The following is a 14,483-nucleotide window of genomic DNA, read 5'->3' on the forward strand; positions in this document are numbered from 1 at the left end:
TATCTCATCTCAGTCCATCCAGGAGGACCCTCGTATGATGGCCTTCTTTGACTCTCTGGTGCGTCGGGAGATCGAGGGCTGGAGTTCGGACTCGGACAGCGACCTGAGTGAGGGGGCCATCCAGCAGCTCCACGCCAGGGGCCGACGCTCCACGCGGGCTGTAAGAGACGGCTCCGGTGCCCTGGTTGGGACTGGGGTTGGTGGTGCTGCTCCACCTGTACACCCTGCTGCTGCTGCAGGCGACTCTGACCACTCCTCCTCATCTTCATTGGCTGCACCCGAGGCCTCGGGGGCGGAGCGTCAAGAGGGGGTGGAGCCGCTGCTGCCCAGGAGTCGTCAGCGACAACACCAGTCTGCGGTCTTATTGGACCTGGTGGGAGAGGCCTCTGACTCCTCTAGGTTCTGGCCTGACCCCATGCCCCGCCCGCGCTCCCCCAGCCCCCGAGACAACTCCACCCACTCCAGCCCCACATCCTCCCCCGCTGGGGCCTCCTCCAGCTCCTCCACCACCTCCACCAGCTCTGAGGACGAGGAGCGCCGCAGGGCCAGCACCAGGCAACGTAACGCAGCCCGGAGGAGCCGCATGCACTTCCCCTGCCGGCCCAGCGGGGGGCGCCCTGAGTCCGCCCAGGCACTGTACCCCGGGGGGGTCGACTCCTGCTCCTACCCCAAGATCTCCGTCGATGAGGCCTCATCCTCCTCCGCGTCCTCCGCGGAGCTGCAGCAGGACCAGGACTCGGTCCAGATCGTGCTCCAAAGGAGGAGCTCGGAAACGGGGAGACGTACTAGCAATTCAGGCAGACTTGCCGGTTCCAGCCCTGCAGTGTCTCTGGACAGCCAGGACGACCGAGACCGAGCGGAGCAGGAGGGGCTCCACATCACCTCCCTTCTGGCTCAAGACGCCCTGCAGCAGAGGACCGAGTCCTGGGAGGGGGCGGGGAGGGAGGCTGCTTTAGAGAGGATGGTCGAGGGCTTGGAGAGTCCGGAGGAGGACAACAGTAGCTGGGTCTCCCCTTCCTCCAGACATCAGCACAGCCCTGGCGTGAACGGCCTGCGGCACCCTGACCAGACTGAGATGACTGAAGTGCCAGTAGACTCCAGGGGAGAGAGGGAGGCCTTAGAGGAGAAACAAACAGACACTAGGACCCAGGTAGAGGAGAAGGAAGAGGCAGGGTTGTCCTCTCAGAGAGGCCAGCTGAAACGGACTCACCTGGGGTCCGGAGGTCAAGGGGAGTTGGAGGATTTGGAGAATTCGCCCTCAGAGAAGAAGTTGAAGACATGATGATGATGATGCCTGTCTTGGGAAGGTGATCATTTGGTCAAAGATGCTGTCCTACATTGCTCCCTATTCCCAGTGGTTCTCAAACATCTCCTCTCCTCGGGGACGTTTCACAACATCATTGCAACCCTGAACTAGCTCAGCTGATTCACCTAGCCAAGGGCTTGAGGATTAGTTGACGAGTTGAATCAGGTCTGCTAACTCTGGAATAGATTAAACACCTGGAACAGCTGGGGGTCCCCGAGGAGAGGTTTGAGAACCACTGACCTATATAGTGCACTGCTTTTCACCAGGGGCCTTTTGAGCCTACATTTGGGATGTAACCAGAGACTCACCTTAGGGTGGCTTTTCTATGGGTTTTTACAATCCAGTTTCTTGGTTTGGTGACACTAAAAAAGGGTGTCGCAAATTTTGAATTTTTGAGACGTTGGGACGTATTCTGCTAAGAGCAGGACACAGTGGTTAGGAGGGCTTGGCTCTCTGTTTGTCAATCAGAACATACTGGATAATGATTGGTCCAATTATTACTATGGCAGCAACGCATTCTAGAACTTCTAGAAATGGTCATCACTTCTGCGGTCAAACCATAGATGACATCAATAATGAAAAGATCCTAAAATAGAAGTAATAATATTGACATTGACAATAATGGAATTATAAATGCCCTACTAGTTAGTAATTTAGTCTTATAAGGCAGAAATGTTATTATTGTTTTTATTTTTTATATGAAAAAAATACGTCCAGTTTAGTTGTTTTTTGTTGTTGAAGAAAACACTCCTGTAAGGAAGCTCCAGTTCAGAACTAAGGCTTCAGACAGCATATTTAATTTCTATTGGCGTTAGAGACTTGATTCATTTAGATTTGTCAGTGAGCTTCTCTGCTTAGCTTGGTGAAGTGTCAGCTGTTGGAGCCAGGCAAACCGCTGTTTGAGTTGTGCATTAAAGAAGGTATTATGATTGTCCTTGTCTCTCCGTCCTCATCAACCCCCTCTGTCACCAGCAGCACATGTATTCTTTCTGTTTCTTTCTTCAATTAAACAATAATTCACTGCTACCCGATGATTACACTGCTACCCGATGATTACACTGCTGCCCGGTGATTACACTGCTACCCAGTGAGTACACTGCTGCCCGGTGAGTACACTGCTACCCGGTGAGTACACTGCTGCCCGATGATTACACTGCTACCCAGTGATTACACCGCTACCCGATGATTACACTGCTACCATTTCTGAGTCCTTTTTCTATCCGTTATCAGGATTTTTTTGTATCAATCTAAGATGATGATGATGACATTTTACTCCCACCTTTCAAGATACCCAGGGATACTTACAGAGTAAAAAATATAATTACATAGATAACTTAAACATGCCATTACTACCACAATAATTGACATACATTCTGTGTTTAGTGTACTATTGCGTTTCTCTAATTGAAGAGCTACTGGATAATGTTTCTGCACCCACAGTACCAAGTCACCATGGCAACGAAGCTTCAACACTGCAGTGAAAGAAATGTGACCCTGAACAGACCATAGACTGGAGAATGTAGAACACACAATGATGGTTAGATATGCTGCTAGACCAAACCAATTTATAGACCAGACCGATATAGGGAATCGGGAAAATGTCAGTCTTTGTACAATAATAATTATTATTATTATCATGGTACCTGTACTTGTTTCTAATACACCAGATGTACAGTGGCTTGCAAAAGTATTCACCCCGCTTGGTATTTTTCCTATTTTGTTGTCTTACAACCTGGAATTAAAATTGATTTTTTGGGGGGGTTTGTATCATTTGGTTTACACAACATGCCTAACACTTTGAAGATGCAAAATATTTTTTGGGGTGAAACAAACAAGAAATAAGACAAAAAAACTGAACTTGAGCGTGCCTTAACTATTCACCCACCAAAGTCAATACTTTGTAGAGCCACCTTTTGCAGCAATTACAGCTGCAAGTCTCTTGGGGTATGTCTCTATAAGCTTGGCACATCTAGCCACTGGGATTTTTGCCCATTCTTCAAAGCAAAACTGCTCCAGCTCCTTCAAGTTGGATGGGTTCCGCTGGTGTACAGCAATCTTTAAGTGATACCACAGATTCTCAATTGGATTGAGGTCTGGGCTTTGACTATGCCATTCCAAGACATTTTAAATGTTTCCCCTTAAACCACTCGAGTGTTGCTTTAGCAGTATGCTTAGGGTCATTGTCCTGCTGGAAGGTGAACCTCCGTCCCAGTCTCAAATCTCTGGAAGACTGAAACAGGTTCCCTCAAGAATTTCCCTGTATTTAGTTTCCCAGTAAATCGAATTGTAAATCGAATGTACATCCACCGTCATTTTCATATTGAATATAATATCCTTCTCAATTATGAAATAACATTTCTAAATACGCCACTATTTATAGTGCCAACTAACAGCAGCTAGCAATTTCAGTGTAATTGATGGGAGAGAAATTCCACAGGGTTATGGTAGGTCTCTAGCAAAATACTTCATTCACAGTGACTAATAGTGAGCCAAATAACCATAAAAGGACTAAAGTCTTCTGATCAGATAGCAAAGAAGCCACACCCTCTCTGACTGAAACATGATGTGTTCCAATTGACACCCTATTCCCTATATAGTGCCCTGGTCAAAAGTAGTGCACTATAAAGGGTATGAAGGGAGCTTTGACTAGGCCATTCCAATACATTTAAATGTTTCCCCTTAAACCACTCAAGTGTTGCTTTAGCAATATGCTTAGGGTCATTGTCCTGCTGGAAGGTGAACCACCGTCCCAGTCTCAAATCTCTGGAAGACTGAAACAGGTTTCCCTCAAGAATTTCCCTGTATTTAGCGCCATCCATCATTCCTTCAATTCTGACCAGTTTCCCAGTCCCTGCCGATGAAAAACATCCCCACAGCATGATGCTGCCACCACCATGCTTCACTGTGGGGATGGTGTTCTCGGGGTGATGAGAGGTGTTGGGTTTGCGCCAGACATAGCGTTTTCCTTGATGGCCAAAAAGCTCAATTTTAGTCTCATCTGACCAGAGTACCTTCTTCCATATGTTTGGGGAGTCTCCCACATGCCTTTTGGCGAACACCAAACGTGTTTGCTTATTTTTTTCTTTAAGCAATGGCTTTTTTCTGGCCACTCTTCCGTAAAGCTCAGCTCTGTGGAGTGTACGGCTTAAAGTGGTCCTATGGACAGATACTCCAATCTCTGCTGTGGAGCTTTGCAGCTCCTTCAGGGTTATCTTTGGTATCTTTGTTGCCTCTCTGATTAATGCCCTCCTTGCCTGGTCTGTGAGTTTTGGTAGGCGGCCCTCTCTTGGCAGGTTTGTTGTGGTGCCATATTCTTTCCATTTTTAAATAATGGATTTAATGGTACTCAGTGGGATGTTCAAAGTTTCGGATATCTTTTTATAACCCAACCCTGTTCTGTACTTCTCCACAACTTTGTCCCTGACCTGTTTGGAGAGCTCCTTGGTCTTCATGGTGCCGCTTGCTTGGTGGTGCCCTTTGCTTAGTGGGGTCTTTCAGAACTGGTGTATATATATATATACTGAGATCATGTGACCGATCATGTGACACTTAGATTGCACACAGGTGGACTTTATTTAACTAATTATGTGACTTCTGAAGGTAATTGGTTGCACCAGATCTTATTTAGGGGCTTCATAGCAAAGGGGGTGAATACATATGCACGCACCACTTTTCCGTTATTTATTTTTTAGAATCTTTTGAAACAAGTTATTTTTTTCATTTCACTTCACCAATTTGGACTATTTTCGTGTTCAGTCGTGGTCAAACGTTTTGAGAATGACACAAATATTAATTATCAGTCTGCTGCCTCAGTTTTTATGATGCAAATTTGCATATACTCCAGAATGTTATGAAGAGTGATCAGATGAATTGCAAAGTCCCTCTTTGCCATGAAAATGAACTTAATCCCAAAAAAACTTTTTCCACTGCATTTCAGCCCTGCCACAAAAGGACCAGCTGACATCATGTCAGTGATTCTCCCGTTAACACAGGTGAGAGTGTTGACGGGGACAAGGCTGGAGATCACTCTGTCATGCTGATTGAGTTAGAATAACAGACTGGAAGCTTTAAAAGGAGGGTGGTGCTTGAAATAATTGTTCTTCCTCTGTTAACCATGGTTACCTGCAAGGAAACACGTGCCGTCATCATTGCTTTGCACAAAAAGGGCTTCACAGGCAAGGATATTGCTGCTAGTAAGATTGCACCTAAATCAACCATTTATAGGATCATCAAGAACTTCAAGGAGAGAGGTTCAATTGTTGTGAAGAAGGCTTCAGGGCGCCCAAGAAAGTCCAGCAAGCGCCAGGACCATCTCCTAAAGTTGATTCAACTGCGGGATTGGGGCACCACCAGTGCAGAGCTTGCTCAGGAATGGCAGCAGGCAGGTGTGAGGGCATCTGCACGCACAGTGAGGCGAAGACTTGGAGGATGGCCTGGTGTCAAGAAGGGCAGCGAGGAAGCCACTTCTCTCCAAGAAAAACATCAGGGACAGACTGATATTCTGCAAAAGGTACAGGGATTGGACTGCTGAGGACTGGGGTAAAGTCATTTTCTCTGATGAATCCCCTTTTCGATTGTTTGGGGCATCCGGAAAAAAGCTTGTCCGGAGAAGACAAGGTGAGCGCTACCATCAGTCCTGTGTCATGCCAACAGTAAAGCATCCTGAGACCATTCATGTGTGGGGTTGCTTCTCAGCCAAGGGAGTGGGCTCACTCACAATTTTGCCAAAGAACACAGCCATGAATAAAGAATGGTACCAACACATCCTCCGAGAGCAACTTCTCCCAACCATCCAAGAACAGTTTGGTGACGAACAATGCCTTTTCCAGCATGATGGAGCACCTTGCCATAAGGCTCGGGGAACAAAACATTGACATTTTGGGTCCATGGCCAGGAAACTCCCCAGACCTTAATCCCATTGAGAACTTGTGGTCAATCCTCAAGAGGCGGGTTGGACAAACAAAAACCCCACAAATTCGGACAAACTCCAAGCATTGATTATGCAAGAATGGGCTGCCATCAGTCAAACTGCGCATGTTATGTCTCCATCATAATCGCTATGGTAACGCATTAAAACCAAATGAAGTTGATTATGACGGCATCTCATGGAGACATAACGTGCGCGGTCTTCACATATGGTGTCACGTGATCGATGACTTTGTCCATTCATATCATACAGTCATCGGCTAGACCAAATCTATGGACCAAACTCCAGAACAGAGGTCTTACCTTTTTCATTTTATGATGAACATTCCTGTGTCACTGATTTTGTTCAATGAAAACATTAGTCAGCTGTGGTAACTGCCTACATTCCTGTCTCTTATTGTAAATCTAATGAACGTCCACCGTCATTCCTGTCTCTTATTGTAAATCGAATGAACGTCCACCGTCATTCCTGTCTCTTATTGTAAATCTAATGTACGTCCACCGTCATTCCTGTCTCTTATTGTAAATCTGATGTACGTCCACCGTCATTCCTGTCTCTTATTGTAAATCTAATGTACGTCCACCGTCATTCCTGTCTCTTATTGTAAATCTGATGTACGTCCACCGTCATTCCTGTCTCTTATTGTAAATCTGATGTACGTCCACCGTCATTCCTGTCACTTATTGTAAATCTGATGTACGTCCACCGTCATTCCTGTCTCTTATTGTAAATCTGATGTACGACCACCGTCATTCCTGTCTCTTATTGTAAATCTAATGTACGTCCACCATCATTCCTGTCTCTTATTGTAAATCTATTGAACGTCCACCGTCATTCCTGTCTCTTATTGTAAATCTAATGTACATCCACCGTCATTCCTGTCTCTTATTGTAAATCTGATGTACGTCCACCTTCATTCCTGTCTCTTATTGTAAATCTGATGTACGTCCACCGTCATTCCTGTCTCTTATTGTAAATCTAATGTACGTCCACCGTCATTCCTGTCTCTTATTGTAAATCTAATGTACGTCCACCGTCATTCCTGTCTCTTATTGTAAATCTAATGTACGTCCACCGTCATTCCTGTCTCTTATTGTAAATCTAATGTACGTCCACTGTCATTCCTGTCTCTTATTGTAAATCTAATGTTCGTCCACCGTCATTCCTGTCTCTTATTGTAAATCTAATGTACGTCCACCGTCATTCCTGTCTCTTATTGTAAATCTAATGTACGTCCACCGTCATTCCTGTCTCTTATTGTAAATCTAATGTACGTCCACAGTCATTCCTGTCACTTATTGTAAATCGAATGTACGTCCACCGTCATTCCTGTCACTTATTGTAAATCGAATGTACGTCCACCGTCATTTTCATATTGAATATAATATCCTTCTCGATTATGAAATAACATTTCTAAATACGCCACTATTTATAGTGCCAACTAACAAGCAGCTAGCAATTTCAGTGTAATTGATGGGAGAGAAATTCCACAGGGTTATGGTAGGTCTCTAGCAAAAAAAGACTTCATTCACAGTGACTAATAGTGAGCCAAATAACCATAAAAGGACTAAAGTCTTCTGATCAGATAGCAAAGAAGCCACACCCTCTCTGACTGAAACATGTGTTCCAATTGACACCCTATTCCCTATATAGTGCCCTGGTCAAAAGTAGTGCACTATAAAGGGTATGAAGGGAGCAATTTGGGACGCACCCACAGATTCCCTAACAGTGGAAGGATTGTTAGTGGGGCAAATGATGTCATCTACTGTAGCTGTCTGTCTTGGAATCCATGATGCTAGTAGGACGTCTTTAAGACCACTGTCTAGTCAATGGCCTATTCTCATTTTGGTAAAAAGTCTCTCCTCTCTCCTCTGTGACCGGAAACCGATAAGTGGTCAAGGAGAGTGTCAATTAATTAGTAGGCAAACGGAAGATGTTCCCTCTCCTCGCCCCCTATCCTCAATTATCCATGACCCTTTTCAAAAGGAGGCGAGAGAGGGCGGAGGAGAGAGGATTCAGGAGTTGAGCCAATCCAATTAAGAATGGGCCATATTGTTAGAGGTTATCGCCAGAGGATATCCTGGGGCTATGTCTAGAGCACCAACTTACATACCTTTCCCTTCTAGTCATTCTATGTCTGTTCCCTCATGGTGGAGATCTGAGGGAAGACGGACCAGACAGTATTGTTATTGGAGGTAATCAAGCTACTTGCTCTGATCTAGTATTTCTCTGAGTAATCTCCCTTAGTGCTGCTGTCCACAACAAGCTGTCACTGTGGGCGTGTCCCAAATGGCACCCTATTCCCTATTGGTCCTGGTCAAAAGTTGTGCACTATTCCCTCCTATGGGCCCTGGTCAAAAGTAGTGCACTATTCCCTCCTATGGGCCCTGGTCAAAAGTAGTGCACTATATAGAGAGTAGGGAGCCAATTTGGGACTCAGACTTGACAGGAAATAGATGGACATCCTTCACTTCCCCCCCCTCTGACACAGCAGCAACTTGTTGTTTTTGACTGTTTATCTTCTTATAAAGAATTGTGAAATATTTTGCATTTATGTAAAGGGTAAAATATTCGGTTTTTGAACAAAGACAGTCGTATTTAATGCATAGGGCACTAAGACCACACACATTCTCCCCTCCAGGATTTAAAACTTGATCCTTTATTTATACAACCATTAAAAACATTGTCATTGTTTTCCCAGCTAGTTATCCAATACAAGGAATGATATCTGCAACTGAAGGAATGACGGCTGCATTTTGAATTCCCCACGACGTGGTTGGAATGCCTTGGGTAGATGCCAGAGAACGATCAAACACACGCAGTCACGCACACAGGCTCTTCACACGACCTCCGTCTCAGAAACTCAGAAACCCAAACTGCTCGTCTTACTACTTCCAACTGTGATCAGTTCAACACTTTACGTCATCTAGGAAGCGGGTCGACGCCGACGGGATGAAAAGAGTGTCTAGAACTGCCCAGCCTCCTCCTCTTCCTCCTCCTCGTCCTCCTCCTCCTCCTCCTCCTCCTCTTCCTCTTCCTCCTCCTCTTCCTCCTCCTCCTTTGCAGACACAACCTCCTCTTCCTAGATGTCGTTCTCCTCCTCCAGGACAGAAATGGCCCGGTACTGAGTAAGAACTTGAGAAAATGGTAATTAGACAGTAACCTATTAATGGAAGAATGGTGCTGCAATGGATAGCTTCTGTTTTTATAGGCTCCTGACCAACTCTGCAATTATTATAATTTTTTGGTACATAATGATTCCGCCATCGTTTCCTTCTGGACATCAGAACAGCGATCACTAACCTCGATTTGAATGAAGATTTCTACTGCTCCCCCCCCCCCCCGGACCAGGCCTTAATCCCAGAGACTCGGAAACGGAAAAGAGAGGCCGACGTGCGTGCACCCTGACAAAACCGTCAGCGAATAAATAATCTGCCTCTACCCTCCGTTCTATTGGCCAACGTACAATCACTGGAGAACAAACTGGACAAGCTTTTGTTCGAGACTATCAACGGGACCTGAAGAACTGTAATATCCTGTGTTTCTCGGAGTCGTGGCTGAACAAGGACATGGATCATATACATCTAGCTGGTTTTTCTACGCGTCGTCAGGACCGAACGGCAGCGTCGGGTAAGGTTAGCGGGGAGGGGTGTGTCTCTTTTTGTAAACAACAGCTGGTGCGCGATCGCTAACATTAAGGAAGTCTCGAGGTTCTGCACGCCTGAGTTTGGAATACCTCATGAAAAGCTGTCGACCACACTATTTACCAAGAGAGTTTGCATCTATATTTTTCGTAGCTGTCTATTTACCAGCACAAACCGATGCTGGCACTAAGACCGCACTCAACGAGCTGTATAAGGCCATAAGCAAACACGAAAATGCTCATCCAGAAGCGCTCCTAGTGGCCCGGTGATTTTAAAGCAGGAAAAATGAAAATGAAATCCATTTGACCTCATTTCTACCAGCATGTCACCTGTGCAACTAGAGTCGACAAAACTCTAGACCACCTTTACTCCACACACAGAGATGCATACAAAGCTCTCCCTCGCCCTCCATTTGGCAAATCTGACCATAACTCTATCCTCCTGATTCCTGATTACAAGCAAAAACTCTAAACAGGAAGTACCAGTGACGCGCTCGTTACGGAAGTAGTCCGATGAAGTGGATGCTAAACTACAGAACTTTCGCTAGCACAGACTGGAATATGTTCCGGGATTCATCTGATGGCACTGAGGAGTTTACTACGTCAGTCACCGGCTTCAATAATTAGTGCATCGATGACGTCCCCCCCGCAGTGGCCGTACGTACATACAGTGCCTTCAGAATGTATTCACACCCCTTGACATAGCCTAAATTTAAAATTGATTAAATTGAGATTTGGTGTCACTGATCTACCCACAATACCCCATAATGCCAAAATGGAATTATGTTTTTAGAAGTGTTTACAAATGAATTAAAAATGAAAAGCCTAAATAAGTTCTAGAGTAAAAATGTGCTTAACAAGTTACATAACAAGTTGCATGGACTCACTCTGTGTGCAATAATAGTGTTTAACATGATTTTAAAATGACTACCCCATCTCTGTACCCCACACATACAATTATCTGTAAGGTCCCTCAGTCAAGCAGTGAATTTCAAGCACAGACCAGGGAGGTTTTCAAATGGTTTACAAAGAAGGGCACCTATTGGTAGATGGGTAAAAAAAAGAAAAGCAGACATTGAATATCCCTTTTGAATATGGTGAAGTTATTAATTACAATTGCGATGGTGTATCAACACACCCAGTCACTACAAAGATACAGGCGTCCTTTCTAACTCCGTTGCCGGAGAGGAAGGAAACCGCTCAGGGATTTCACCATGAGGTCAATTGTGTTTTTTAAAACAGTTTCAGAGTTTAATGGCTATGATAGGAGATAACTGAGGATGGATCAACAACATTGCAGTAGCTCCATTATATGAACATAAATGACAGAGTGAAAATAATGAATTCTGTACAGAATAAAAATATTCCAAAACATGCATCCTGTTTGCAATACGGCACTAAAGTAAAACTGCAAAAAAATTTAGCAAAAAAATGAACTTTTTGTTTGGGGCAAATCCAGCACATCATTGAGTACCACTCCATATTTTCAAGCATGGTGGTGGCTGCATCAAGCTATGCTTTCCACCAGACACTGGGGGAGTAAATTCACCTTTCAGCAGGACAATAACCTAAAACGCAAGGCCAAATATTCGCTGGAGTTGCTTACCAAGACGACATTGAATGTTCCTGAGTGGCCTAGTTACAGTTTCAAAATGGCTGTCTATCAATGATCAACAACCAATTTGACACAGTTTAAAATAATAATAATCCAGGTGTGCTTAGAGACCCAGAAAGACTGACAGCTGTGTTTTATATTCCATGATTTTTTACATTACAGAATATTTTGTGTAGATCGTTGACAAAAAAATTACAATTAAATCCATTTTAATCCCCCTTTGTAACACAACAAAATTTGAAAAAATTCAAGGGGTGTGAATACTTGCTCAAAGCACTGTATCCCAACCAGAATTCATGGATTACAGGCAACATCTGCACTGAGTTAAAGGCTAGAGCTGCCGTCTTTAAGGAGCGGGACACTAATACGCCGGTTCTGACGCTCGTCGGATGTGACAGGGCTTGCAAACTATCATGGATTACAAAGGGAAACCCAGCCGCGAGCTGCTCAGTGACGCGAGCCTACCAGAGGAGCTAAATGCCTTCTATGCTCGCTTCGAGGCAAGCAACACTGAACCATGCATGAGAGCACCAGCTGTTCCGTACGACTATGTGATCACGCTCGCCATAGCCGATGTGAGTAAGACCTTTAAACAGGTCAACATTCACAAGGCCACAGGGCCAGATGGATTACCAGGACGCGTACTCCGAGCATGCGCTGACCAGCTGGCAAGTGTCTTCACTGACATTTTCAGCCTCTCCCTGACCCAGTCTGTAATACCTACATGTTTCAAGCAGACCTCCATAGTCCCTGTGCCCAAGAACACCAAGGTAACCTGCCTAAATGACTATCACCCAGTAGCACTCACATCTGTAGCCATGAAATGTTTTGAAAGGCTGGTCATGGCTCACATCAACACCATCATCCCAGACACCCTAGACCCACTCCAATTCGCATGCCGCCCCAACAGATCCACAGATGACGCAATCTCTACTGCACTCCACACTGTCCTTTCCCATTTGGACAAAAGGAACACCTTTGTGAGAATGCTGTTCATTGACTACAGCTCAGCATTCAACACCAAAGTGCCCTCCAAGCTCATCACTATGCTAAGGACCCTGGGACTGAACACCTCCCTCTGCAACTGGATCCTGGACTTCCTGACGGGCCGTCCCCCAGGTGGTGAGGGTAGGCAACAACACATCCGCCACACTGACCCTCAACACGGGGGCCCCTCAGGGTTGCATGCTTAGTCCCCTCCTGTACTCCCTGTTCACCCATGACAGCGTGGCCCCGCATGACTCCAACCCCATCATTAAGTTTGCTGGTGACACGGTGGTGGTAGGCCTGAGCTCCGATGACGATGAGACAGCCTTTAGCAGCGTTTCCCAAACTTGGTCCTGGGGACCCCAAGGGATGCACGTTTAGGTTTTTCCCCAGCTGATTCAAATAATGACCTCATCACCTGAGACAGCCTATAGGGATGATGTCAGAGACCTGGCAGTGTAGTGCCAGGACAACAACCTCTCCCTTAGGAGCTGATCGTGGACTACAGGAAACGGAGGGCCGAGCACGCCCCCATTCACATCGACGGGTCGAGAGTTTCAAGTTCCTCGGGGTCCACATCACTAAGAATCTATCATGGTCCACACACACCAACATAGTCATGAAGAATGCACAACACTATCTCTTCCCCCTCAGGAGGCTGAAAATATTTGGCATGGGCCCTCAGGTACTCAAAAGGTTATACAGCTGCACCATTGAGAGCATCTTGACTGGCTGCATCACCGCCTGGTATGGCAACTCCAAGGCACCCGACCGCAAGGCGCTACAGAGGGTGGTGAGTACGGCCCAGTACATCACTGGGGCCGAGCTCCCTGCCATCCAGGACCTCTATACCAGGTGGTGTCAGAGGAAGGCCCTAAAAATGGTCAAAGACTCCAGCCACCCAAGTCATAGACTGTTCTCTCTGCTACCACAGGGCAAGCGGTACCAATGCACCAAGTCTGGAACCAACAGGACCCTGAACAGCTTCTACCCCCAAGCCATAATACTGCTAAATAGTTAACCAAAAAGCTACCCGGACTATCTGCATTGACCCTTTTTGCACTAACTTTTTTGACTCATCACATACGCTGCTGCTACTGTTTACATCTATTGTGTTGCCAAGTCACTTTTAATTCCTAGTTATACATGCATATCTACCTCAATTACTTTGTACTCCTGCACATGGACTCTGTACTGGTGCCCAGTGTATATAGCCAAGTTATTACCTGGTACCCTGTGTATATAGCCATGTTATTACCTGGTGCCCAGTGTATATAGCCATGTTATTACCTGGTGCCCAGTGTATATAGCCATGTTATTACCTGGTACCCTGTGTATATAGCCATGTTATTACCTGGTGCCCAGTGTATATAGCCATGTTATTACCTGGTACCCTGTGTATATAGCCATGTTATTACCTGGTGCCCAGTGTATATAGCCATGTTATTACCTGGTGCCCAGTGTATATAGCCATGTTATTACCTGGTGCCCAGTGTATATAGCCATGTTATTACCTGGTGCCCAGTGTATATAGCCATGTTATTACCTGGTTCCCCGTGTATATAGCCAAGTTATCGTTCCTCGTTGTGTATTTATTATTACGTGTTCTACTTTTCTATTATTTCTCTACTTTCTTTCTCTCTGCGTTGTTCGGAAGGACCCGGAAGGACCCGTTTCACTTACACCTGTTGTTTACCAAGCATGTGAGGAATAAAATGTGATTTGATGTTGTTTCTTTTGAGTAATAATGAACCTAGAAGAAATGCCCTCTGACCCGTCTCTCCTGACCTGTCTCTCCTGCTGCAACCCTTCCTTTTCCTCTCCCTACCTGTGAAAAACAGATGTTGAATACAATCACTGTCTAAACCCTGTTGAAGACAGTAGACTACACTGTCTAAACCCTGGAGAAAGGCTACACTGTCTAAACCCTGTTGAAGGCTACACTGTTTTTCATTGTTTGGTTGAGGTTCTCCTCACCTCTGTCTGCACAGTAGTAAAGCACTCA

General features: G+C 45.5%; 1 protein-coding gene across 2 annotated transcripts in view; it reads left to right on the forward strand.

Moving 5' to 3' along the window:
* The window catches only part of LOC311102336 (DDB1- and CUL4-associated factor 5-like), a 28,063-nt gene extending 25,826 nt beyond the window's left edge, over positions 1-2,237 (forward strand). For both annotated transcript variants that reach the window (XM_084143645.1, XM_084143644.1), the window contains exon 10: positions 14-2,237. In XM_084143645.1, coding sequence (XP_083999771.1) covers positions 14-1,282 — 1,269 coding nt within the window. In that variant the 3' untranslated portion in view covers positions 1,283-2,237. The remainder of the gene's footprint in view (positions 1-13) is intronic.
* The last annotated feature ends 12,246 nt before the right edge of the window (positions 2,238-14,483 follow it).

The sequence above is a fragment of the Coregonus lavaretus genome (genome assembly GCF_964263955.1).
Source record: "Coregonus lavaretus genome assembly, chromosome: 27".
In the NCBI taxonomy this organism is placed as follows: Eukaryota; Metazoa; Chordata; class Actinopteri; order Salmoniformes; family Salmonidae; genus Coregonus; species Coregonus lavaretus.